The sequence below is a fragment of the Peromyscus californicus genome, unplaced genomic scaffold (assembly GCF_007827085.1).
Source record: "Peromyscus californicus insignis strain IS unplaced genomic scaffold, ASM782708v3 Scaffold_15__1_contigs__length_86483966, whole genome shotgun sequence".
In the NCBI taxonomy this organism is placed as follows: domain Eukaryota; kingdom Metazoa; phylum Chordata; class Mammalia; order Rodentia; family Cricetidae; genus Peromyscus; species Peromyscus californicus.
Genome location: NW_026294447.1, coordinates 83,136,151 through 83,161,452, shown reverse-complemented (window position 1 = coordinate 83,161,452; position 25,302 = coordinate 83,136,151). Strand labels below are relative to the sequence as shown.

The following is a 25,302-nucleotide window of genomic DNA, read 5'->3' as shown; positions in this document are numbered from 1 at the left end:
GAAAACTTTCACCGTTGAAAATGCCTGGACCAGGTCCCCACCGACTTGCCCACAAACTGTCACTCAGTCCTCGGAAGCAAACAAGGTGTAAGATACACCCAAGACTAAGAGAACTATAGGTAGCGACCGGCTCCCACCGCTTCCCCAGAGCGCTAGCGAGGGGTGGGGGTAGAGTCTGGGGGGGGCGCGGGAGCGGGTGTCTTCCCTGCCTATGTTGATTGGTTGGAGGTTACCACCACGTGATGCAGACAAGGCTGGACGGCTGATTTCCCCGCCCTCTTCATCCCCTTCGTGACCCAGAGGTCAGGGGAGGCGGAGTGCGGGTTTCCTAGGCAACCGCAGTGGGCGGTCAGTACACAGCAGGCCCGGGGCTGGAAAGCGTGTGGTATCAGCTGCACACAGGGATTGGGAGGTCGGAGTGCACTCTGACCTGTCTTGGACAGCCCCGGAATCCATTCTCTCTCTGGAATAAGGTGGGTATCCGTCCGCCGATGGCCTCCAGGCGTCTCTGCCCTATTGGAAAGACCAGGGAGTTCGCTTTACTCAACACGTGGAGGAATCTACAGCAGCACACAGGTCAAGGGACCTACGTAATGGTGCAATGGGGATTATAATAATATTATGATAATAGTTGTAATAATAAAGGAATAATAATAATTTAGAGGAAGGCCCCAGAGAAATGAAGGAGGAAAGGTATGCCACCGTCTCGGGTGGGTATTGGACTGGAAGACTCGAGTGCTCACTGGTCAACCAGATACCGATCATCTAGAGAGAGAAGGGCGTTTACATGGGCCATCAGTGAGAACTGTCGGATCCTGACCCCTTTATACTCAGTTGAGAAAACAGTTGGACCACATAGGGCTTCTGCTCTGTAGAAAAGTGTAGTTTCCTAGAATGAATGCTTACTCAGCTCTTCTGGCAGACAGAAACAGTTCTTTACAGGCTAGGTAGAACTGTGTTCTGAATTGTCATGCAGAACAATGTTCAACATTATATTGAATAGGATCTGTGGTGTGACAGTTAATTGGAACCATTTTGTAAATTACATTGAATACCCACTAGGGGTCAGACGTAGCTCCTGTCCTGAGTGAGCATGTTGGGAGAAAAGACCTGCAAGTATCCCAATACAGTGTGATAGTGCTATCCACTGGGCATGTGCTAGACTAACCCAATCACATGAAAGAGACCATTTATAGTAAGACCAAAGAAAACTCAAGTCTTCAGAGAAGACTCAGCGTAATCTTAAAGATGTATAGAGTAAATCAAGGAGATAAGACATTTCAAGGAGAGAAAGGCATCTTCAGAAGTACAGCTATGTCAGCCATCACAGGACTGGAGTTGTGGCCAGTCCTGGAATGTTGTCGTGCCATTTTGGTTGGACAGGAGTTTGAGAGATTGGTGTGGTAGCCATAAACACCTTCCAAGAGGAGTGGCATAAGCAAATGTCCACTTCAGGAGGCTGGCTGCCCCAGGGGAAGGTCGTCCAGAGAAGGGGACATGATGGCAGAGGATGGAGAGGAAGCATGAAAGCCCTGATAGACTTTAGGGTACATAAGAAAAAGGATTTGATGAGGAGTGAACCTGGGGAAACCATGGCGGTAAGTCTCATGTTTCCAACTTGGGTGAAGAGGGGATGGTGGCGTCCTTTATCACGAGAAAGCGTTCATTAAGGAAAACTGCATGAGTTGGGAAATATGAGCTCGGTTTGGGACACGGTGAATTTGTGATGCTTGTGACGGGTCCGCATGGAGCTGTCCACATGGGCTTTGGGATTTATTGCACAGGAAAGAGGAAAATAAAAGTGAGTGACTTTTACAAAGAAGGACGCTATTAGTGCAAAGTAACAAGTAGGGGCTAGGGAGACACTCTCTAAAGAAAATCAAGGTGGATGGAACCTGATGGATGGCCCCAGCGTTGTCCTCTGGCCTCCACACTTAACGTGCATACACCAGCGTTCATACCTGCATGTGCATACACAGAGAGGGAGGGTGCGAGGGAGGGGATAGAAAGCAACCAGGCAGAAAAGTTAGCAGTCATCAACATTGCTCAGCGTTGTCAGCATTGCTCAATGTCACGCCAAGGTCAAGTTGAGAGCCAGCACATGCCCTCTGCCTTTGACAATTTGAAGGCTGTTGTTGGTCTTGTTTAACAGTAAGTAGAAGCTGTGGTGGCTTGAGGGTTTTCTTCCACGTGACAGTGGGCTGAGGACTGAATGGAGGCAGAGAATTGTTGCTACTGATGGTCTAGAAAGTTCCCTGTGAAAGTATCAAAAAGAGCTCTTCATTAAAAAAAAAAAAAAAGAAGCAAGATAGAAAGAACTTTTCTAAATAGGAAGACCTGGTACTCATACACAGAGGAAAGGAGACCTTTTGGAAAGGAGATCTTTTTTTTTTTTTTTTTTTTTTTTTTTTTTTTCCGAGACAGGGTTTCTCTGTGTAGCTTTGGTGCCTTTTCTGGATCTCACTCTGTAGCCCAGGCTGACCTCGAACTCACAGAGATCCACCTGGTTCTGCCTCCGAGTGCTGGGATTAAAGGCGTAAGGAGATCTTGTGGAAAAAAAAGATGAAAGACTCACAGAACAATGCTCTAAAGGAGGTAGAAAAGGGTGGATCAGTGCACAGAAAAAGAGATTCATTTCAGACAAAATGAATTTATTTATTTATTTACCTATTTATTTATTTATTTGCCTATTTATTTATTTATTTATTGTATATGATACATGTGCCCGTGTATTGGGAGTGTGCATACCCATACAAGAGTGTTCCTCCTTTGCTCTCCTCCTTATTTTTTTAGGTAAACCTGGAGCTTACCAATTCAGCCAAAATTGTCTGACCTGGCAAGCCTTCCCCACTCCCAACCCCTGACCCCACAACTTCTTGGGTCCTTTCTGTCTCCACTCCCAGGCTGGGATGTCCAGCTTTCACATGGGTGCTGGGAATCCAAACCCAGGTCCTCAGGCTTGCACGGCAAACACAAGCACTTTACCCACTGAGTCACCCTCCCCAGCCCCAAAATGAGTGTGTCCACCGAGTCACCCTCTCCAGCCCCAAAATGAGTGTGTTCACCGATCCACCCTCCCCAGCCCCAAAATGAGTGTGTCCACTGAGCCAAAAGTCCTAAGGAAAAGAAAGAACGTGTCTTTAAGGAGAAAAGAAATTTAAAGGGAGCACATCCTAAGACAGCCCTGTTTTCTTTGACGATGAGGACAAGGACAAGTTCATCTGACGAGAGATGGGGGAGGAGATATGAGGGGGGGATGGAAGGGGGAGGGAAGAATGAAGGGAGAGAAGGAAAAAGCTTGAAAGGGGTGGTGAACGTTAGAATACTGTCATGTGTCCTAGGATTTCGTCTTTAATCCTCCCCATAGGAAAGGAAGCTAATGAGAAACACAGTAACGGTCCCCTCTGTAACTGGGGCATAGCATCTCATGGCTCAAACATAGTTGGAGTTTTCAGTGAATTTTGTCTTGTCAGTTAACTGCTGAGTTAGAATAGGATTATTTGGGGCATTGATGAACACAGAATAATGCAAGTTGAGAGATAATCCACATTGTATACCCAGAAAATATCTCCTTGACTAAATGCAGAGATTTTGGGGCTTTGTTTTTAGGAAGACTCGACACTGTGAAGGTGAACACCCTCCTATATTAATTTTTGTGATGTACTATCAAATCAGAATTACAGCTGGACTTCTAAAAGTCTTTTTTTAAGATTTAATTTTGAATGTTAATTGTGGGGGGGGGGGGTATGATCAAGATGCACAGGTACTTAGGGAGGCCAGAGGAATGGGATCTATGAAGCAGGGGCAGTTCTTAGCCCCCTAATGTGGGTGCTGGGAATGGAGCGTGGGTCCTTCTGGAAGAACAGCAAGTGCCCTTAACCTCTGAACCATCTCTCCCACCCCACGACAGAGTTTCTTAAACAACAACAACAAAATGTTAAGTCTTAGTCATAAAAAATGAATAAGAAAGACTAACCAAGAAACATAAAAAAATGAGAAGGGAATTGTATTAGTCCGTTTTCTAATGCTATGATCAAACACCATGGCCAAGGCAACCATTATAAGTTATAGATGAAAGTGTTATTCTGGGCCTGTGGTATCAGAGGCTTAAGAGTATGTATTAGTCAGGGTTCTCTAGAAGAAGAGAACTCTCTCTCTCTCTTTCTCTCTCTCTCTCTCTCTCTCTCTCTCTCTCTCTCTGTGTGTGTGTGTGTGTGTGTATGTGTGTGTGTGTGTGTGTGTGTGTGTGTGTGTGTGTGTGTGTGAAAAGGGAAATTATTAGAATGGCTACAGGCTGTGGGTGTGGTCTGACTAGTCCAAGAAAGGCTGTCTCTAACTAGAGCCAAGACTGGATGTCTCAGCTAGTCTTCAGTCTATGTTGGAATTCTGAGGAAGTAGGGTTCTAATACCAGCAAAGTGGTGTCTCAGAAGCTGGAAAAATGGGCCTGCCCATGAGAGCGAAGGCAAGCAGGCAAAAAGCAAAAGCTTCCGGTATCTGGTGAGATCGTCACATGGCAGAAGGTGGAAGAGGAAAAGGGGACCAGACTCCCTCCATCAGGCTGTGATTAGGGCCCTAGGGCCCGTTCTTGAGGGAAGGAACCCTCTTGATCTCTTAAAGACCTTTTCTCTTAATGACACTCTGTTGACGGCACCTGAACTTTGGAGGGTCCTTGTCCAAGTCACACCTTCATCGTGGTGGGAGTGTCCCCAGTTCACAAAGACTGAGTACAAAGACAGAAGCTGTACGCTGCTCTAACACTGCTGTGTCGTGAATGCTCCATAGCTTCCTTTTACCAACAGTTGCTGCTCTGAGTTTGAAAATAGCTTTTAAAAAGTTTTTTTAAAATAGCTTAGTAAAACTTCTCTTTCTGGTGTCTTGAATTTTGACATGGTTTGTACAAACGGCTTTTCTCCCAATCTAATGTGAGTACCTTCGTCAGTCTTCCTAGTGCTCGAGCTTTTCCCTGGCACAGGTAGACATCTCAGCTTGCCGTGGGTCTTGCACTTGTAACCAAGGAGCACAGGTAGTAAACACAGGATTCACATCGTCACTTTGTTAACATTTTAGTTTGTGTAAGTTCCTGAGCATGAATATAAACATAATTGAATGAGGGGCCCTAATAAAACTTACGTGAAACTTTATTCAGGTAAACACATGTACAGATAACATACCGATTCTCCTCCGGTACCTTTATCTGTGTCCCCAAAGCCCCTCTTTTACTCCCTGCTGCTAACCCACCTGTGGCTGAACCGCAGTTATTCAGGGTCCTGGGACCACAGCTTGTTTCCAGTTTGCATGTGAATTGGTGTAGAAAACATGATCATCATGTGTGTACATTTTCTGCTTCAGAGCGTGCCTATGAAAGTCATCAACACTGCTTATAAAAAGAGTTGTCTGTCATTTCACTCCTGTGCGTAAACCCAACAGAAGTGTTGAACTTTGTCCCGCATGATAAAACACGTACTTACATTACTGGCCCTCAGTGAAAAACAGTCCAGATGCGTATCAACAGTACAATAAATTAAAATACAGTTAGACACTCAGACTCTATAATAGTAAATGTATTTTTCAAAAATAACGTTGTTTTCTTTTTTTTTCCCTTTCGCCTCTCTCCTCATCTTACCTTTTACTCTTAACCTATTCTCATCGGCTTTCTACCCTCAGAGTAACCCACGCTAATGACTTAAAATGTACATTTCCACATTTTCTCTTCACATAATTGGAAGCCCCTCAAGCCACAGGAGTGGCCAGGCCCCTCCCCCGAGGACCTCCAGCTGCCAGGTTCCACCCACAGAACAGTCTGACTGCCCTGAATGCTGGACCCTGCCCCCACCCTACAGAGTAAAAAGCCCAATCTCTGGACACGAAATCCCACCAATCTCTACCTGGAAAGCTCCGCCCTCGAAAGTTCCACCCCCTCCTCGAGAAACTCTAGATAAGCCCTGTGTCCTGCTCAGTTCGCTGCTGTTTCTCGCCCCAGCAGAGGCAGCCACCCTCTGGATTTTCCCCTCCCAATAAATCTCTCGGGTGAGGTTTGTTGTGCGGTGTGACTTTGTGGTACTCCTTGGTTCCTGCTGCCAGCATTCCTCACCTTCTAGGCTGTAATGCTTACAATAATCACGCATATGCACACATTTATTTACAGATACACACTTCTAGGAGGGAGTTAGGGTTAATGAAATTATACATCTTGTTATAGCATTGTATTAAAAAACAAGCTCCCTCCACTTTTTAGTATATGAATTACATAATGAAAATATTTAAAATTATGAACATTTAATTAAATTGTATTAAAGCCATTTAGATATTAATTGAGCAACTGTGTCAAAAGGGATACCAGTGGCCTCATTTTAATGAATATTTATTGCCATGCCATATAAGCCTTAATAATTCTTCTTTAATATCTATTATTATATATAGAAATCACATAGCTCTTAGGTATCTGATTTCAGTTTTTTAGCTAGCATATAGATCAGAAACTATATTAACATTCCAGAAGTCCTTGTTTTGCTGCTTAGAGAACTGGGTTCAGCTTGGGGCACCACAGCCTGGTAAGAAACCGAAGCTACAGTCTATGTATGGGAAAGAAGCAGGAAGACCCGGTAACAATTCGAAGTTTTGGGGGAGGGTGAAAGATGGCTTCTGCAAGTATTCTGAAGGTTTATTGTTTAGAGGAAAAACTGTATTTGGTTTATTTGGACTAAACAAAATAGAAAGAGTTATGGAGAGGCAGTATTAAGTTCAAAATACTAAAAACGTTTGGAGATGGAAGCTTCAGAGATGGAAGGAGGTCTGTGTGGAGACCCAGAAATGCCACAGTTGGTAGCTTTCAGATGACTCTCCATTTAGACTGCCGTGACTCTAGGACTAACCTCAATCTTCCATTTTCCTTAATAGATATATTAGTATGACCATTGTTTTTTAAAGGAAGATGATTGAAAGTGAAAACTTAACTTCAAGTGACATCATTAAAGAACTGGTGAGTCCAAGCCCAATTTCTTTTCAATAATATTTGCAAGAATATTAAGTAGAATATTTTGACACTCCTCATGGAGCTGTGAGGACTAACAGGAGGGATATTCCTTCTCTCGTACGACTTTTGGAAGCACAGAAGTCATGTATGTGATCCAACTTTCTCTTTTGTGAGAGTACAAGAATGGTGTAGTTCAATGGGCAGTTTATAGTTTGTGATATCAAAATACAATTTTTTAACTATTTAGAACAGGTAATAATCAAAATTCTTTCTCTTAAAACAGTGTTTGTGCAATGGTTTATCTTATGAGATGCTTGGACAAGAAGGATCAGATACTTCGAAACTGGAGATGTTTTTCTCAGGGTATCCCCGTATAGTTGGATTATCATTGTTTCCTAGCTTATCGAGTCTTACAATTGTTGCTCAAGATATAAAGGAAATTTCAGGGTTGGAGACTTGTTCACAACTTAAAGAACTTTGGATTGCTGAATGCTGCATAGAGGTAAGTTTAAAAAGATAAATGACGAGGTGCCTCTAATACTGAATTCTTGGCTTTGGAAAAATAATTCATTAAAATATGTGCAGTATGTGTAACTCAAAACTGATAAATGGGCAAAGATAAAAAATGTGTACAACGTGAAAACAGGCCTAAGGAATCAAAACAAACTTTTTGTTAAACATATCAAGTCAGATCACAGCCAATATTTGCTTACTAGTAGAATTGATTCAGTTAGGTACTAAGTGGTTAGACACGTATAATAGGAAGCAACACTACAAAATGCATCATGAGCAATAGAAGTGTACACACCTTTTAACTCAGAAATGCTTATCCTACGAATTTATACTAGAGAAGTAACTCAACAGCAGAGAAGAGTCACATGCGTATTTGTTACATCATTTTCACAATAGTTAATGTGAAAATTCTGCACATAGGGTAATTTTAAAGAAAACTATTATAAATTTTACAAAATATTTTGTAATCATTAAATATTATACTTTGAAAAATTATGAAAATTTGTTAGATGGTCTTGGGCAAAAAAAAACCACCTATAAAATCAGATGTATGTGATTTTATTAATATAAAGCTGATGTAGTCGATTAAAATTTAAAGAAAGTGTACAAAATTAAATATAGCTGTATTTTGGCAAAGAAGTTGTATGTTTTAAATTTTTAGTTTATCTTTTCGGGTGTTGATATTGCAATGAAGTGGTGTTTAAAAGAAAAAAGACTCCGAAATCTACTCTATCTGATGAATTGAATCTGATGACAAAATAAATGACAGTCTCCAATCTCCTTTTCCACAGAAAATTGAAGGTCTTCAAGAATGTAGAAATTTGGAAAAATTATATTTATATTACAATAAAATTTCCAAAATACAAAATTTAGAGAAATTAATAAAACTGGAAGTTCTTTGGCTGAACCACAATATGATAAGTAATATTGAGGTGAGGTAATTTTGATAATTTGCATGTAAGGCCAGTTCATACTGTTACGGCATTTAAACCACGGTGTCCGAGATCATATAGTCAGTGTTGAGGGCAAAATATTTATGAATAGCATAGTTATTGTTGTCAAAAAGAACTGAGGTGGGGCTAAAGAGAGATGGCTCAGCGGTGAAGAGCACTGACTGCTCTTCCAGAGGACCTGGGTTCCATGCCCAGCAACCACATGGCAGCTCAAAACTGTCTGTAGCTCCAGGTCCAGGGAACCTAAAGCCCTCTGCTGTTCTCTGGACACCAGACACACACATGGTACACAGACATGCATGCAGGCAAAACACTCATGCACAATTTTTTTTAATAAAGTAAAAAGAAGAACTAATGCGTAGGTTATGTTTTAGAAGGAACCATTGTCTCTATAATTATAAACATGATGTGAGATATGTTGTTTCTCCGCTCACTCCACTTTTCTTCTCCTCCACTCCTTTCTGCTCCTTCTTTAAATTCTCTCCAGGTTCCATTAAAGTGAGAGGGGGTGGCTTCACTGTACCCATGTTCCTCTATAGAACACCCAAGGAAATAACCAGGGTGATCAGAATTAATGGTTTTTAAGATTACATGTTGTCTACACTTCCAGGGCTTACAGACGCTGAAGAACTTAAAAGACCTCAATCTTGCAGGAAACCTGATAAGCAACATTGGTATGTACTGTTTCCTCTGGACTCTGGGCTAATGCGTTCTCAAAGTATGTGCTTAGAGTCGTTTCTATTAGACTTTATGTCATTGAAAAGCAATTTTGCTTTTGCATACATTTTTATCTTAGATCATGGTTCTTAGATAGTACTTCTTTGAGAGTTTCTCACGATGGGTTTTGATCATATTTACACTCATCCAACTCTTTCCAGATCCACCCCCACTTCCCTACCTATTTTGAAATCTATGATTCAAATATGTAACTATCAGTCAGTAATAACTATTGCTGATTATACAGTGGTATCATAAATTCTATTGCTATGCAGGAAATAATGGCTGTCTTTAACTCACAAGGATGGCAGGATATATAATAAAGGTAGAACAAGAAATTTAATTATTTTTGTGATGTTGAGGTTTGAACTTGGGGCCTTGGGCATGCCGGGCAAGCACTCTGCCACTGAGCTATATCCTCATCCCTAATGTTTCTTTAATCTTGTTTTTAAATTAAAGGTCCATGTCTTGACCCCAATGAACAACTGGAAAAACTAAACCTTTCTGGAAACCAAATTACTTCTTTCAAGGTATGTTCAACTAAATGATTGGTTTCTGTTTATCAACCTGAGTTACAAACACTATAGACCAAAAAATACAGCCAGCGGTCTTCCCTCAAGGAGCAGTTTCACTACTTTGTGCTTCCTGATGCTCCAAGGCAGCGGTTCTCAGCCTATGGGTTGTGACCCATTTGAGGGTCTCATATCAGATATCCTGTGTATCAGATATTTACATTACGATGCATAACAGTAGCAAAAGTACAGTTAGGAAATAGCAATGAAAATAATTTTACGGTTGGGGGTCATCAAAACATGAGGAACTGTATAAGGTTGAGAACCACTGCTCTAGGGAGTTTGAGAGGCATCTGTTCAATTAGCCATAAGGATTGGATCCTTTTAGAACTAAAAACAAACAAACAAAAACAAAAAACAACAAACAAGTACTCAATTGGAAGGGTGCTACTTTCTCTGAACTTTCTCCTAGGCCTTCTGGCTACATCTATTTTGCAGGAGGTTCATCCTCTAATAACCTCTAAAAAAGTGGACTGCCCCTTCTCAGTCCAGAGGTCTCTTCCTCATTTCTGTCTCTATTCATTCTCTGAATAATCCCATCATACCTTATGACTGCAAATACACCTAATCTAATTACTGCTAAATCGGTCCCTCTACTTACCCTGATGACTTCTCTGAACTACAGACCTCAACCGACTTCAAACTGATGTCCGCTCCCCAACGCTTCTTTCCCTGCAGACGTCTCTGATTCTCTAAATGGTACTTCTACTCTTCCACTTAACTAAGCAAAAATCCTTACAGCTCTGTTTTTCTCCTGTTATTCCTTCATACCCCACCTTCAATCCATGAGCAAATCCCGTTAGTGCCCATTTGGAATATGCCCAGAGTCTTACTGCCTGGATCACACTCTACTCTGGGTACCAATCTGCATTACTGAGAGGAAAAATTAAAACACAACTCTCACAATTCTCCCTATTTTTCAGAATGTGTGTGTGTGTGTGTGTGTGTGTGTGTGTGTGCGCGTGCGTGCGTGCGTGCGTGCGCGCGCGCCTGCCATGGCGCACATGTGGAGATAGAGGACAACTTGCAGGAGGATGCGGTTCCCTCATTTGAACGTTGGGCCCTAGGGCTCGAGCCCGGGCTGTCAGACATGCAGTGGATGCTCTTATCTGCTGAGCTGCCTTCCCAACCCTTTTTCTTTTCTCTAGTCTCAATCTGCTTTCCGTACAGCAGGGCTTGCTGGAGCCCTTTGAAATAGGATGCTATGATAAATCTCTCCTGTCAACACCTTCCCGTGCTTTCCCATCGTGTTCACGATGTAATTCTGACAACGTGGGATCAAGGACACAGGGTCCAGCACACCTGGTGGAAATATTAGAGAAAGAGGAGTAAGGAACAGTTCTCAATCCCCCAGTGTAAATGGGTAGTCTTTAACCCAGAGAAAAATGAAAGGGTGTTGCAAAGCAGTGAAAGAGTAAATTAAGAAGAAATCTGAGTAAAATGTTAACCTGATTAGTCAAATTGCAAAGGAATGAACCAGTAGGAAAGGCTGGAGTCTTGTAACAGGCATTGGAGGAGGTTCCTCCGGGCCGTGGGAGTGGACATCCTAAGAGGGGGAGATGAATATTCGTAAGAGCGAGGAAATGAGAAACCGTGGGTCCATTTGAGTAGTGTGAGCATTGTCATCTGGCTCAAACACAGGGTACCCGTGAGAACATGGGGAGCTGCGATTAAAAGGCTAATCAGATCTCCGATGGTGGCCGTGTTTGATAGACAACACAGAGCTGTCACTGCTTTCCAGCAAGGGGGCCATTATAATACGATCACAGATCTCCCTAGGGAATCGTAAAGTAGAGTTAGTGTTCTTCTGGTTTGGAGCAGCAGCTGGTACAGAAAATGCATGGCTGTGTGGTCTGCCATCTGTACAGCAAAGGCCGATCTTTTCTTCTAGAGTTTCTTCCAGAGTTTCTTCTAGAGTTCTAAGTGCTATCTAGATCACTTAACATACGTACTTAGGTGTTCGATCAGAATGTGTTACATGAGATTGTGGGTGACCTTACGTGCTAAAACACCTCCTTCCAAAAAGACCTTTCATAACTGACTTACCACTGCCATCGCTGTTTTAGGACCTTACGAACTTGACCAGGCTGCCTCGCTTACAGGATCTGTCTCTGAATGATCCTCAGTACAAAACCAACCCAGTCTGCCAGCTGTGTAACTACTCTACCCACGTGCTCTATCACTTGCCTTCTCTTCAACGACTCGACACGTTTGATGTCTCAGCAAAGCAGATCAAGGAGCTGGCAGATGTAAGTGGGTCCGCAGTCAGCTGTCTGTGACGCAAGGTTGCCTGGTTCATGGCTTTCTCCGCCTGGGTCCCCATGTGGCTGGTGGTATTATACAGTCAGCTCTTATCTCCTGTCTGCTCTTGCCCCAAGAGCAGGTGTTTCACCTAAAAGTATACAGATAATAACATTAATGCTGGAATTCAGTGATCATACCAAAAATGGGAAACGCGTGTCTGTTGGGAATAGAATTTTTGATACATGGTTATTAAAATTATTTTAGAACAAATTAAATTTAGTATTTTTAAAATCTTTTTTCCCACATGGCAAAAATCTGAGTTAAATTAGAATTTCATATAAATACTAAAGAGTGTCTCGGTATAACTCAATAAATACAAGTAAGTTTAGTGAATACTTTGTTGTTTATTTGAAATTTAGCTTAGCATCCACAATTTTGTCTGGAAAAATAAACACTTTACTCCACAACACATGGTATTTTAGGTTTAAGAGTTTATTTGAAATCCTTTTAGCTCTCAGTGACTCAAGTATATTTGTTTTGGATTTTCCATTTACCCCAAATATTCAAAATAACAACAAAACATCATTTCCCAATTTTCTTTCCTTTCTTTTTTCTTCCTTTCTTTCTTAATATGTGTGCTTGTGCTTGTAGTGAATTGTACACTTGTGTGTAGACATGTGTGTGGGGGTGTGCTCACCTGTGTGTGTCATGTGGAGGCCACAGGTGGATGTCAGGTGTTTCGCTCTCTGGCTCTCTACCTTATTTTTCAAGAGGGAATCTCTCACTGAACCTCGAACTGATCCTCTAGGTAGACTGTCTCGTCAGTTCATTTTGACTAATCTAATTCTCAGGCATCATTCAGCTTGTCTAGTTCATAATGGGCTTTTTAACCAATCTGTTATTATTAGCTGAGTAGTAACTGAATGGTATACTAGTATTAAATATAAGGTTTGAGATAATTGCAGCAGAGTGATAATTTAATGACCTACTCAGTCTGCAGATAGTTCACTTAGAGCACCATTTTGCAGATTGAGGGGCAGGGTAAGCCTTTTTGTGTGTGTGTGTCAAGGTTTTTAAAATTATACTCAATTTTACATTTGCTTTTAACCCCTTTTAATTTGTTTGCTTTCCCTGAATTAATAAACTAGGAACAGTGGTTTAATATTTGCTCCAGTCCTGTGTCCTATTAGTTAAATATACTGTTTTATAAATTAAATTATGTCTGCAGTTTCTTTATTGGAAATTCTGGAAATAGATGTGCTTATGCCACATACTCACATATTAAACACAAAGATGTTCTTTGAGATTTTGTGACTTACGTATTAAATTAAATAAATCCCGAGAGCATCATCACATCTGCTGTCATCATCGGCATTTCTAATGGAGCTAGCCAGCTTCCAACTTCATAAAGAACTTGTTGTGCTCATACAGTATCACTGATAGCTATGTCTTAGTCAGATGTCTATTGCTGTGGCCAAAAGCTCCTGGGGAGGGAAGAGTTTATTTCAGCCTACTTCTCCATCATCCAGAGAAGTCAGGGCTGGAACTCAAGGCGGGAACCTGGAGGCTGGAGCCGATAGAAGAATGCTGCTTACTGGCTTGCTCTGTCTACTTTCCTCTGGAACCCAGGGCCAAACACAGTGAGCTGGACCCTCCCATGTCAATTATCAATCAAGAAAATGCATCACAGGCTAATCTGGTGGGGCATTTTCTCTATTGAAGTTCCCCAAATGACTCTAGGTTGTGTCAAATTGACATAAAACTAGCCAGCAGAGCTATCTGTAATTGTGTTTTATCTAATCCCGTGTTATTTACTCTCTTACGTTCAGACCACAGCGATGAAGAAAATAATGTATTATAACATGCGAATAAAAACTGTTCAGAGACATCTGAATGAAGAACTTGAAAAACTGAATGACAAAAAATGCAAGTTACAGAAGCTACCAGAAGAACGGATAAAATTATTCAACTTTGCAAAAAAAACCGTAAGATTTCATCATGTAAAATTTCAATGGCTACATTGTAGGAAAATTATCAGACAAAATAGTAAATTCTTAACTCCCCCCATCCCCACCCTCGAGTGTGTGTGTGTGTGTGTGTGTGTGTGTGTGTGTGTGTGTGTGTGTGATTAATACTGAAGATCAAGATCAAGTCAGGTTTACTCTAATAGTATTTTGATCCCAGGCTTGGTAGTCTGTGTCTGTAATCACAGTGTTCCTAAGGTGAGATTGGGGGGTGGAGACAAGGCTTATGCAACGTAGAACAAAGAGACCCTGTCTCCAACAGTCCAACAGGGTGGAATGCGAGGACCAAAACCTGGGATTGTCCTCCACATATGTCCTGTGGCATGCATATGCCTGCACTCACACAGACAGATGTGTGTGTACACACACACACACACACACACACACACACACACACACACACACACACAGAGAGGTATACAATGGGGAACTTCAAATCAAACTCTGTTTTAGCAGTATGTGTGCTTTTTATTCAGAATAATTAGATTCATTTTATTAAAGGTAGATCTTGAAAACAGAACCTAGTGTGTGTAAAATTTTCTGTAACTTCTCAAAAACATGAAGAAACAATGGATTGTTCAACAAATAGTGTTAGAAAGGAGTCAAGGTATTTAGGAGTGAGGGAGTTGGTTTTACACTTTACCAAACTAAGTATCAGTGGGAGTAAAAATTAAACAAAGAAAAATACCAAGAATAAATATGTAGATGAATTGATTTAGTGGGTCTCAACTTGCCAAATAAAAGAAATACTATAAATTGCAAAGAAACATAGATTCAGTTGCAAAACCAAAAAGTAAGATTATTTTGTGCTAAAAGGCATTATTCCTAAAAGGTAAGAACACAGGCTAGGGAGGTGATTCAGTAGATAGAGTGCTGCCACACAGCATGAGGACCTGGGCTCAGTCCCAAGAATCCATATACGAAGGTGGGCACGGTAACATGTGCTGGTTATCTTAGAGCTAGCGAAGTGGAGGGCGGTGATCCTTGATGCTCACTAGCCAGCCAGCCTAGGCTACTTGGCAGACTCCAGGCTACTGAGATACCCTATTGTTATGTGGACAGTACCCGAGGAATGATGCCATCTCTGACCTCTGGCCTCCACACCCTTGTATATACACAAGCACATGCCCTTCACATGTACATTAAGGAAAAATATGTCTGAGAAAGTTAAACTATCCTAAAGAAACATGATGTGTGCACAAAGAGATTTTATTCTTAGTACAAATGTGTCCATAAGTAAGATAAGGTTAAAAGTAGATGTACAAATAGAAAAATTGAAGGAAATATATAAATCAGCACTTTACAAATGAATAAATTACAATGACTGACGAACACCTGAATGTAGCACTCCCTGGTGAATTGTCAAATGTTAATGCAGTGTGAAAAACCATGTTTACCTATGAAACTCTCAAAGAGCAGCATACAACAGCAGTAGGTGGTACAGATGAGCGCCATACACTCTCCCATGCTCATAAGTGAGCTGTGGTCACACAGCTTCAGAGAGCTCCTAGCCTTCAGCTCAGCAAGTCTACTTATGTACTTTATTCTATGGATATTTATCACTGCCTCACCAATAGTAACAAAACACTAGATGCAACATAAATATTTAACAAGAGAATAAGTCAAGCTACAGTAGACTACTAGGGCTGGAGCATGGATGGGCTGCTCTTGCAAAGGACTCCAGTTGGTTCCCAGCACCCGTACCAGGTGACTCACGACCACCTGTAACTCTGGCTTCAGGAGATCCAGCGCCTTCTTTGGCCTTCATAGGCATATTCACTCATTACACAAACCCACATATCCATACATTTAAAAGTTAGAAAAAAATGACACTTATTTTTTAAAAAGAGGTTTGAAATATATATATAAATGGTCTTTTCTACAAATGGGCATGTTTTTATTGTTATAGTTAGAAGGATATTCTTAAAGTAGAATGTTAATTAAATTTAAATTATTTGATTAAAAACCACAGAAAGACCCAAGATGTGAAAATCATTTTGTAATGTGCCATTTCATGCATGTAGGTTCAGAATCCCTTATCTAGAATGCTTTACAACCAAATGGATTTCAGAGTTTGGAGTTTCTCACATGGTGGAATATTTCCATGGACACCACCAGCTGAGCATCCCTCATCTAAGTATCTGAAACATGTCCAAAGTTTCAAATTTGGGTGCACTTCAGATTTCAGCTAAGGGTACTCAACTATATTAATTAAAATCTGCAAGCAAGAAAAGGAACATATGTCATATAAACTGCACACATATTTAAATATGTAGTTTGATTTTAGCAGCCAGTTATAGCTATATCAGTGAAGAAATGTAGCCAACTAGTAAATTTCTTTTTATAAACTTCGTGCGTTATAGTTTAGCTCTAAATCGCACAAGAGATTTGCCCTGGACCCAAACTTTATAGGTGTGATTCAAAGGCTAAGTAATCAAGATAAATAATATTCAAAGCAATATTTTAAATATCCCAATTAATACCAAAAGCCCTATTATGGACAACAGATCCCAAAATATTAAAATCTGATACAATGTGTGTTTGTTTTGTTTTGTTTTGTTGCTTTTCGAGACAGGGTTTCTCTGTGTAGTTTTGGTGCCTGTCCTGGATCTCACTCTGTAGACCAGGCTGGCCTCGAACTCACAGAGATCCGCCTGCCTCTGCCTCCCGAGTGCTGGAACAATGAGTAATTTTTTTTGCTAGTCGGATAGTAAAACAAAAGGAAAACTTTATCTCCCCTTTGTGTGTTTTCTATGGTTTATATCTCTCCAGAAGTAGTTGAAAAACACTGAAAAGTAAGTATGTTTTAAAATCTCATTTTTTGAGGTTTAAGGTTTTATTCACACCCAAACCAGCGCTGATTGTAACTTCACTTTGGCTTTAACAAGCAAGCTCAACATTCCGTGGTCTATTAACGTTCTCGCTCTCAGTTAAGAGACTACCGAGCTTCCTCTTTCCAAACCATCACTTGTTCAATAGGGATGAACTGGCACCAAGGTTGAAGTTGCCCTTTGACTGTTATAAACCGGAACTTCCTATTACCTAGATTTCTACTTTGATCATCTAAACTGACTAATAAATCTCACTGTAAAATGAATATCTGAATTGAGGCTTCGCCTTAATGTTTGATTTTTAATCTGCTCTGTGGTGTGTTGTTGGAAACAGTTAGAACGGGAATTGGCCGAACTCAAGGGACCTGCTAAAGGGCAAAATGACAACGCACCAGAGGCCGAGAAACCCAAGACTAGCGAGACTGTTGCACAAGATTCAGGTCTTCAGCAGAAGATCCTCACCAAACTGACTGCCCTGGATGAAAGGGTTACATTCTGGAACAAGAAACTAAATGAGTAGGTTTGGTGAACTGTCTGGTCATTCAGATTGAAAATATAAAACAGTAACCATATTGGGGGGCAAGAGTTGAGCTCAATTCCCTTGAGAAATGGGAGGCAACAAAACATGGCCTGTGTTGGCACTTGGGCTCCTAGGGCTCCCACCTGCTCAAGGCTGGACTCTGGCTGAGGCCATTTTCAGGAAAGCACAGTGAGCTTCCTCCTCTCAGCTTGCTGTCACGTCTGTTTCTGTCCGCAAACTAAAAGAAGGCAATTGGGCTTTCCTTAGTTCAGAAACTCAGCCAGCAGACAAGACCCAACCAGGCATGGCCACGGCCCTTGCTTGGTTCACACTGCGCTTTCGTTCACTGGGCCATCGAGGAAAGAAGTCGACTGGCCCCCGTAATGATATGAACAGGATTTTAACGTTTGGAGGTAGGAGGTTGCTCCATGCCAAGTGACCCTAAACTAGCCGTTTAGACGTAAGTACCATTGGTATTGACATGGAACTGAGGATGCTGTGGTACTGTCTCAGTCTGTCTAGGACTTGGCAGCCATGCTCTTAGATCCAGTCAGTCTCCTTAGCTTTCCATACTCTGAGTGAGGGTAACAAAATCCGGGGTTATTTTCACTGCCAGAAACAGAGTATCTCGTTCCTGGTTTAGCTGTTAACATTAACCTTACTCATCCACTGGAAGGCAAAAAGTAACTGATATTAAAATGCATGTTGCAATGCATGAACGAATTGAATACATGTTGCAGTACATAAATGAACTGAATACATGTTGCAGTACATAAATGAACTGAATACATGTTGCAGTACATAAATGAACTGAATACATGTTGCAGTACATGAGCAAACTTAATACATGTTACAGCACATGAATGAACCGAATACATGTTACAGTACATGAATAAACCGCTGTGCTTTAATACCGTGAGTTTTCCATATCATATACATATCTGCATGTGTATTTTGTCTCTGGTAGAATTGAAGCAATTTATCATATTGAAGTAAAACAGAAGAGGAAGAGCCACGGCTTATTGACCCCATTTTTGCTGACCGAGCTGGAGACCGTGGGGAACATCCATTTTGAAGAAGGCACGCGAGCTGATGACTGGTAAATCTGAGCTTTGGGGGTAGCTTTAAAGATAATTGTACTTAGGACCCTGAGCCGGATGATCAACTTCTAGAGTGTCTCATTTGAAAATAGTTTTTATCAAAATAGTCATCTGTTGAAAATTTGCTATTACATATTTCCCATCTGTACATTTGTCCAATTGCTTTATTGTCGTGAGCCAAACTCTGGACACCTCAACAATGCCACTCTTTGCGCATTTTTTTTCTTAGCCAGGCAGCAGAAAAAAGCTTATGGGAAGTGTATAGAAATTTGAAGAAAAGGGTTATGTTCCACTGTTGTCCTCTTGCATGTTCATACCGTTGCCGGGTGGCTGTAGCCCTGGATTCTGAATCCTGGCTGAAAACCAGAACAGAGCAGAAAGCTGCAGCAGAATAGGCAACAGCAGGTTGCCCCAAGGGAGGGCCATCTCCTGGCTGCCTGCAGGCCTATAGTCAGAGTGGGAGCCATTGCCAGGAGCTCAGCAGTCAGCGAGCACATGGTCACTGTGTGTCAGGAGAAGGCCCGCAAAGCCAGATGTCAGGCTGTGGGGTTCCCTGCAAGTGTCGCAGCCGGCAGGGAACCAGGTGAGGTAAGGTGACACTCAGTTCAGCCTGACGTAGCAGCCAGGCTGGATCAAACTTCTGGAGTCTGATACCAGGCAGTTTATTGTAACATATTTAAACACAGTACAATTTGGAAAAACAGCTTCTTGATGTAATACAATCCCCGATGCACAAGGAGGCATAGTTATATCAAAACTTAATTAAAAGTACGTGTCATTTCTTTTAAGAAGATGGGTTCTGGAGATAGGCTGCATGTATTATCTTAAGGGTCCAGGGAACGATCTGCCACAATCTTGGTCATACAGTAGCACAGAGGTCATTTGGGCTATTAGCCACTTCCAACCTTGGTTTTGAGAGTTGTTGGTTTGTTTTTTTTTTTTTTTGGTGGGGGGGAGGGGAGGCTGGCTATACAGATAGTGTAAGGATCATCTAGACTATTAAATACCTCTGGCCCTGGTTGTGGGAGCTTGATATGGCCTGGCCCTTCAGATAATGCAGATCATCTAGACTATTGACCACCTTCAATTCCCAGCCTTCTGGGTGGGAGAACAGATTATACATCTTTTCTTTGAAAAGACAACCCTGGATGTTTAACATTCCTGGTTTCCCCAGTGATCTGTGGGTGCAAGACCTTTGTGCTCCCAACACCAAGTGAAAAACCCCACACGAAGTTGGAGAGGACCACCAGAGACAGAAATAGACCCCAGTCATCCATACCTCAGGACCACGGTCTTCCTGTCCGTGAGATAAGCAAGCAGGTGTGTTGTCTCAACTAGAGGACATGACTAGAAATAACCCTTAAAGAAAAAGAAAGCCTTGATGAAAACTATTAGTAATTATGAGTTTCACATTTCTGAAGTCATCTTCTCAAACCAAAATGCCTTTGACACAACCAGAGGTTGCTCTGGAACCGTGCTGGAGACCTGGATGTGTGTGCAGAGGCAGATGTGTAGAACTACAGGACAGGCTCACACACGGCCCTAGAGTGCAGTGTTACCTGACAGCAGCAGCAAGGCAGCTTCTGAGGGTTATGGCACACGATGCCAAGGTCTCGTCAACGTTTAGAAACAACATGTGATTGCCAGGTATCACTTAGATCAACAGCTGCTTTCAGGAGAGGTCTTTACCCTCTCGAGTCAAAGCTTGGATCCTTGGTTGAGAAGTGTAAGCAGCTCTCCCCCTATGGGAGAAAGGGGCTTTTAAAAATACATTCTTCTGTACCAGCGGATCTTTTCTACCAGTGAATTTGCCCTGCAGTTATGTTTATTTAACCACAATACTTGGTTTTTATGTACAAGGCCATGAAAGACGTTCACACCACTTTCCACATAGACAGGTCTTGGTGGTTCAAATGCACGAACTCAACAGTTCTATAGGTTGTGAGATGTAGTCTTTATTTATATTCATTCAGCCTACTTAAGAGTAATAGACAGTAGAACTTCCATTAGAGATAATAACGTATTTCTGCTTCTGTTTAACCTCTTAACAAAACAAGACAGTAAAAAAATATTTAAAAATAAAATCACCAACATACCATTTCTGTTATTATGTCAGCCCTGATAGTAAGTTGGATAGTTTTGATGGCTTTTAATGGGTATCTACAAAGCATTCATTTGGATTTAATAAGGATCAGCTTGACCCATCTTAAGGAGGTAATCAAATGTATATTGGCAGAATTTCAAGGCCAGTTACTTGCTTTAAGCATTCCACATGCTTGGCCATTCAAGGTCTGCTCTCTTATGTATGATAAAAAAAAAAAAAAAAGAAAAGAAAATCACAACTAAAATGCTTTAAATATCCAGGTGCCTCATTTCTGGCTGTTTTATTTAAACATTGGCTTCTCTTCCATCAATACTCTAAGGCCAAGGATCTCTCCTTAAATAGGAAGTGCTTGAGTAGAGCTAGATTTTCTATTAGAATAACTTGTATTTCTTCAGCAGAAGAGGAAAAATCCCTGCAGATTCCTAGTTGTATACCATTCACTGTTTCTCAGCATCATTTCTTTCAAGAATACATTTACCATGTTTTCCGGTTTCCAAAAGCTTCTTATTTTACAGATACATGCCAGTCAGAGGGCGGGTTGCTGCTGCTAGCACGGTCATTTTAGAAGCAAATGATTCCTCTAGTAACTCATTTGTTTCATGTGACATTCAGCAAGTGGGGACTCAGAAGCATGAAAGGCATGGTCCTTGCCCTTGACACGCTTACAACATCATTACAGATGTAGTCTAGTTAGAAGAAAAATAACCTGAAAGCTTCCATGAAACAATGGATGAGTGACCCTGTGAGCTCCTGGGGGAAGACAGAGGCTTCATGTGCCTTTAAGTCAAACCTCTGCCACAGGGCTGGGTTCACAGCCCAGTACATAATTACTAATTGAAATCTCTCTATCACTTTATAAGTGCTCATTTAACAATCTAACTTTTTAACATATGGTGATTTTCAGTAACTGATCTCTTTATATTCATTTTTATTAAAGTATACTGTTAATGAAAAATAATGATTTGGGGGTCCTTTTCCATACACGTATGTAGTGCACTTTGATCATACCTGCCTCTCACATTACCCTCCCACTTTTCCGTCCCACTCCCCAAGTCTATATTAAAATATTTGACTATAATACTTACGGAGCTATGACAGTGGGATGTCATGCCCTACACTCACAAGACAGCGCTTTACGTCTGCCATCCACTAAAGATTCGTCCAGAATCAGGAAGTGAATTTTCATAGATGAGATTGAGTTTCTTTGGGCCATTTAAAAGGGTATGTGTTTAACATCCTAAAACATATGTGTATGCTTTAATGGAGTATCTTAGTCTGTGGTGTGTATTAGTGTGAAGGCTTACACACTCAGGCCACACTGAATGAGTGAGGGTCATGGGCAGTGAGGAGCCTTCAGTTTCCTCGGTATTGAAATACTTGGTACCATTCTCTCTTCCTTCCATGGGTTTTGTACTTAAACATTTTCCATTTTCTTTTCATGTTTTTCCTTGATGGTGTCTTCCTGAACTTTTACAAATTATTCCTTGCTTCTCTCTCTCTCTCTCTCTCTCTCTCTCTCTCTCTCTCTCTCTCTCTCTCTCTCTCTCCTCTCTCTCTCCCTCTCTCTCTCTCTCTCTCTCTCCACTCATACCCTGCATTCCTGTCTGTTGGACATTTCTATCTGGATGTTCAATTGATGAGGCAACCTCAACAAATACAGAAGGAATCCACTTTGAGAAGAGAAAGGCCTTTCATCTAAACTGTTTGTGTGATCTTGAAATACCATTAGCCCCTTGAGCCTCATGTGAGAAATGAGAAAATAATCAGATAGGATTAGACAAAGTAATATGAAAATACTTAGCGTTTGATGTTATGGTTTTGGTTTCAGTGTTTTCTTGTTAGTCCAGGCTGCACAAACATTGAAGACATTCTCGACTTCATCCTTTCCCTCAGTTTCCATATCCAGTCAGGAACACATGCTGTCATCATGCTATTCAATCCACCTGCACACCGGTTCCCATAGCGTTCTGCCTGGACCACAAAACCCAGCATGGCATCTGCCCAATGATGCGGTGTTGGCCAACCAGGAAAGCTCCTGGGCATTCTGTAAAATGACCCTTGCTAGCTGGCTTTTACTCAGAAAGCACCTTGTTAAAGACAAAATCAAATGAAAGTCCTTACCTGTGAGTTTCCAAATTCCTTTTAGACCTTTGGTCTGAGGTGGAGCATTAACTCCCTCTGAATTGCCATCACTCTTTGTGGCTGATCTATGTGCCTCACTGTTCTGGGAGCAAGGCCATGGGCTGTGGGTTGGTTTGTTTTGCTTCCTTCACCCAAACTGAATGCCTTTGGGTCCCTCAGCCCTCCTTTACCTTTACTACACACACACGCACGTGCACACACACACACACACGCACACACACACATAAGATCTGTGAGAGATTCTATTTCATGAGGTTTTCTGTCTGTTTCTGGTTCATACATTTCTGAGAAACCGATCTAGTAGTTTGGTAGTCTGTCCATCACTGCCACGATTCTTGAGAACACTGGTCCTCTGCTAAGAAGCCCACTGAATGATAGGAAGTGTCTCCGCGATGCCTGGAGAACTAGCTCCTTTTGGAGTGTAGGAAGTGAACTACTGAGAGTCCGGGCAACTCCTGACATATTATTTAGAGGAGACTTGAAGAACATAGATCCAGCAAACGGTCCCTTTATAGGAAGGGCCAGTGGGTTTCTCACCCTAGATGTTAATGTGGATACTTAGTGGGACCTTTGAACTCCGGGCAGACATTGTACTAGACTGTGACACTATTCCTATCTGTCTGCTCTACTAGATTTGGACTCTTCTGGATTACCTAGACTTGATAGGCAGGAATTCTGCCACTGAATCACCAACGCTCCCACAGGATTAGCTAGACTTGGCAAGTTCGGTTTTTCACTTTAGGAGAACAGTGGCCGGCAGTCCCTGCCTATGCAGATTAAGCCTCTAGCGGTGAGAAAGTGGGGTTCTCTAAGCTAGGAGTTCCGATATTGGGCTCACAAACCACCCATCAGGAAGCATCCCTCTGTTGCTTGAGCTCTCAGACACATTCAAATGATTATGAGGTAAGTGTATCCCATACAGGGTCACTTGCTTCCTGTTTTTCAAGCTCATCTTAATCTCCGTCCTGTACAATTTTAAGATGAAATTGTAATTTTGTGAGAACGGCCAGATGAGGGCAGCAGAGAGCCGACCAGTCATTGAGCGCATCCTTCCTTGTTCTTGAGGTTCACAAAGCTGCAGGATAGCCCACCTCTGGTTCTCAGATCCCATTTCTTCCTGGAAGATCTTCCTAAGACTTCAGGAAGGCGCCCTGTGCACTCCTCACCCAAGGCTTCTCTTCCAAGTCTTCATCAGTTTAGAATCTGCTGTATTTATGGTTCTATATAGTTATTGTATACCCACTCGCTTTGAAATATAGGCCTTAGGAGAGAAACCAGAGACACTGCCCTCTCTCACTCATGTGTCCTAACTTAATTAGGAGGTTCTTGTAATAGACACAGAGATAATGATTCCAACAAGGACAGCACCAGCAATGATGATGACCCGGAATCTGGTTCAGCATGCATTTTAGATGTGGTGGCAGGCGTGCTGAAGGATAAGATGAGGAAGAGTGGAGAGTCACTTGTGGTTTTAAATGCAGGTTGGGGCCAGATGCTGAGTAAGTCAGCTTTGAAAGGCTTCATATACTCTAGCGAGTATTTTAGAAAACTGTCGGATACTCAGATCTGGGTATTACAGCTAAGTCTGGGTAGAATGAATATTTGCATATGACTACATGCCAGTAAAATCACCTAGGGAGAGTGGAAACAAGAGAGCCACATTCTAGTTCCCGGGGAAATGCAACCTTTCCAAGTCTGTTGGAGTCATGTAGCTCAGTGGCAAAGGGCTTCCCTACTTACAGAAGGTCCTAGGTTCAATCCTCAGCACCATTAAAAATGTAAAAAAAAATGAAAATTTTAAGAAAGAATCATTTCAGGGAGTCGGGGGGGGGGGGGGGGGGGGAGGAGGGAATGAAGGACATATGAGGTAGGAAGGCAGCCAGGAAAATAAGGTCATGCCAAAGCCAATCAAACAGACTTAGGAAGGAAAGAGTATTCAGTCAACATAGCCTTTAAGTGGAAGAACCAGATAATAGATAATAAAAGAAACATCTTACTGTGTTTCAAGTTTTAGCATGTTTTATTGGTTAAATATGCCAATTGGAACAAAAATACAGTTATTATGAACTGATGAAGTATGTTTAGTGAAACAATCACAAAATAGGAGCTGTAGCTCTTACTGCACGTGCTCCGTGTCCTTCAGCGTCCTCTGTTGTGTGTATGTGTGTGTGTTTTGTATCCCCGCACAGGTTTAATTCCTGCTATGAACTAATTCTCTCACGTTTCTGTACCTGGGACTTCAGAGCATATGGAATCACAGGAGTGAAAGTCAACCGCGTCATTAAAGTTAACAACCGTATGCTGAGACTGAAATTTGAAGAGAAATTCCAAAAGTGTTTGGATCATGAAGATATGCACGATTTGGAGTAAGAATCGTTTCTGTAACCAGTGGCTGTAAAGAGCCTGCCTTTGATCTGTTTTGTTGGGGGGGGGGAGGTGGGAGAATATGAATAGCCTGTTTTAAAAGTTAACCGTATGAAAAACACACCCTGCTAGTAAATTGTTCTGGTCCTGCATCTTCCACGGCTGAGACAGCTTCATGATTTGTCCACACTGGGCCTGCTTTTTGAGAGTAGGATAGGGGCGCTGGAGGTTTAAATGACTGGAC

General features: G+C 41.7%; 1 protein-coding gene across 9 annotated transcripts in view; it reads left to right on the top strand.

The window, feature by feature from the left end:
* Nucleotides 1-319: 319 nt before the first annotated feature.
* Lrrc9 (leucine rich repeat containing 9) overlaps nt 320-25,302 on the top strand; it is an 87,108-nt gene continuing 62,125 nt past the window's right edge. For 8 of the 9 annotated variants that reach the window (XM_052739617.1, XM_052739621.1, XM_052739616.1 and 5 more), the window contains exons 1-11: nt 320-473; nt 6,899-6,980; nt 7,258-7,476; nt 8,279-8,419; nt 9,051-9,114; nt 9,617-9,687; nt 11,796-11,978; nt 13,803-13,958; nt 17,163-17,344; nt 18,316-18,447; nt 24,884-25,060. In XM_052739617.1, coding sequence (XP_052595577.1) covers nt 6,933-6,980; nt 7,258-7,476; nt 8,279-8,419; nt 9,051-9,114; nt 9,617-9,687; nt 11,796-11,978; nt 13,803-13,958; nt 17,163-17,344; nt 18,316-18,447; nt 24,884-25,060 — 1,373 coding nt within the window. In that variant the 5' untranslated portion in view covers nt 320-473; nt 6,899-6,932. The remainder of the gene's footprint in view (nt 474-6,898; nt 6,981-7,257; nt 7,477-8,278; nt 8,420-9,050; nt 9,115-9,616; nt 9,688-11,795; nt 11,979-13,802; nt 13,959-17,162; nt 17,345-18,315; nt 18,448-24,883; nt 25,061-25,302) is intronic. The other variant, XM_052739620.1, reaches the window with a different exon arrangement.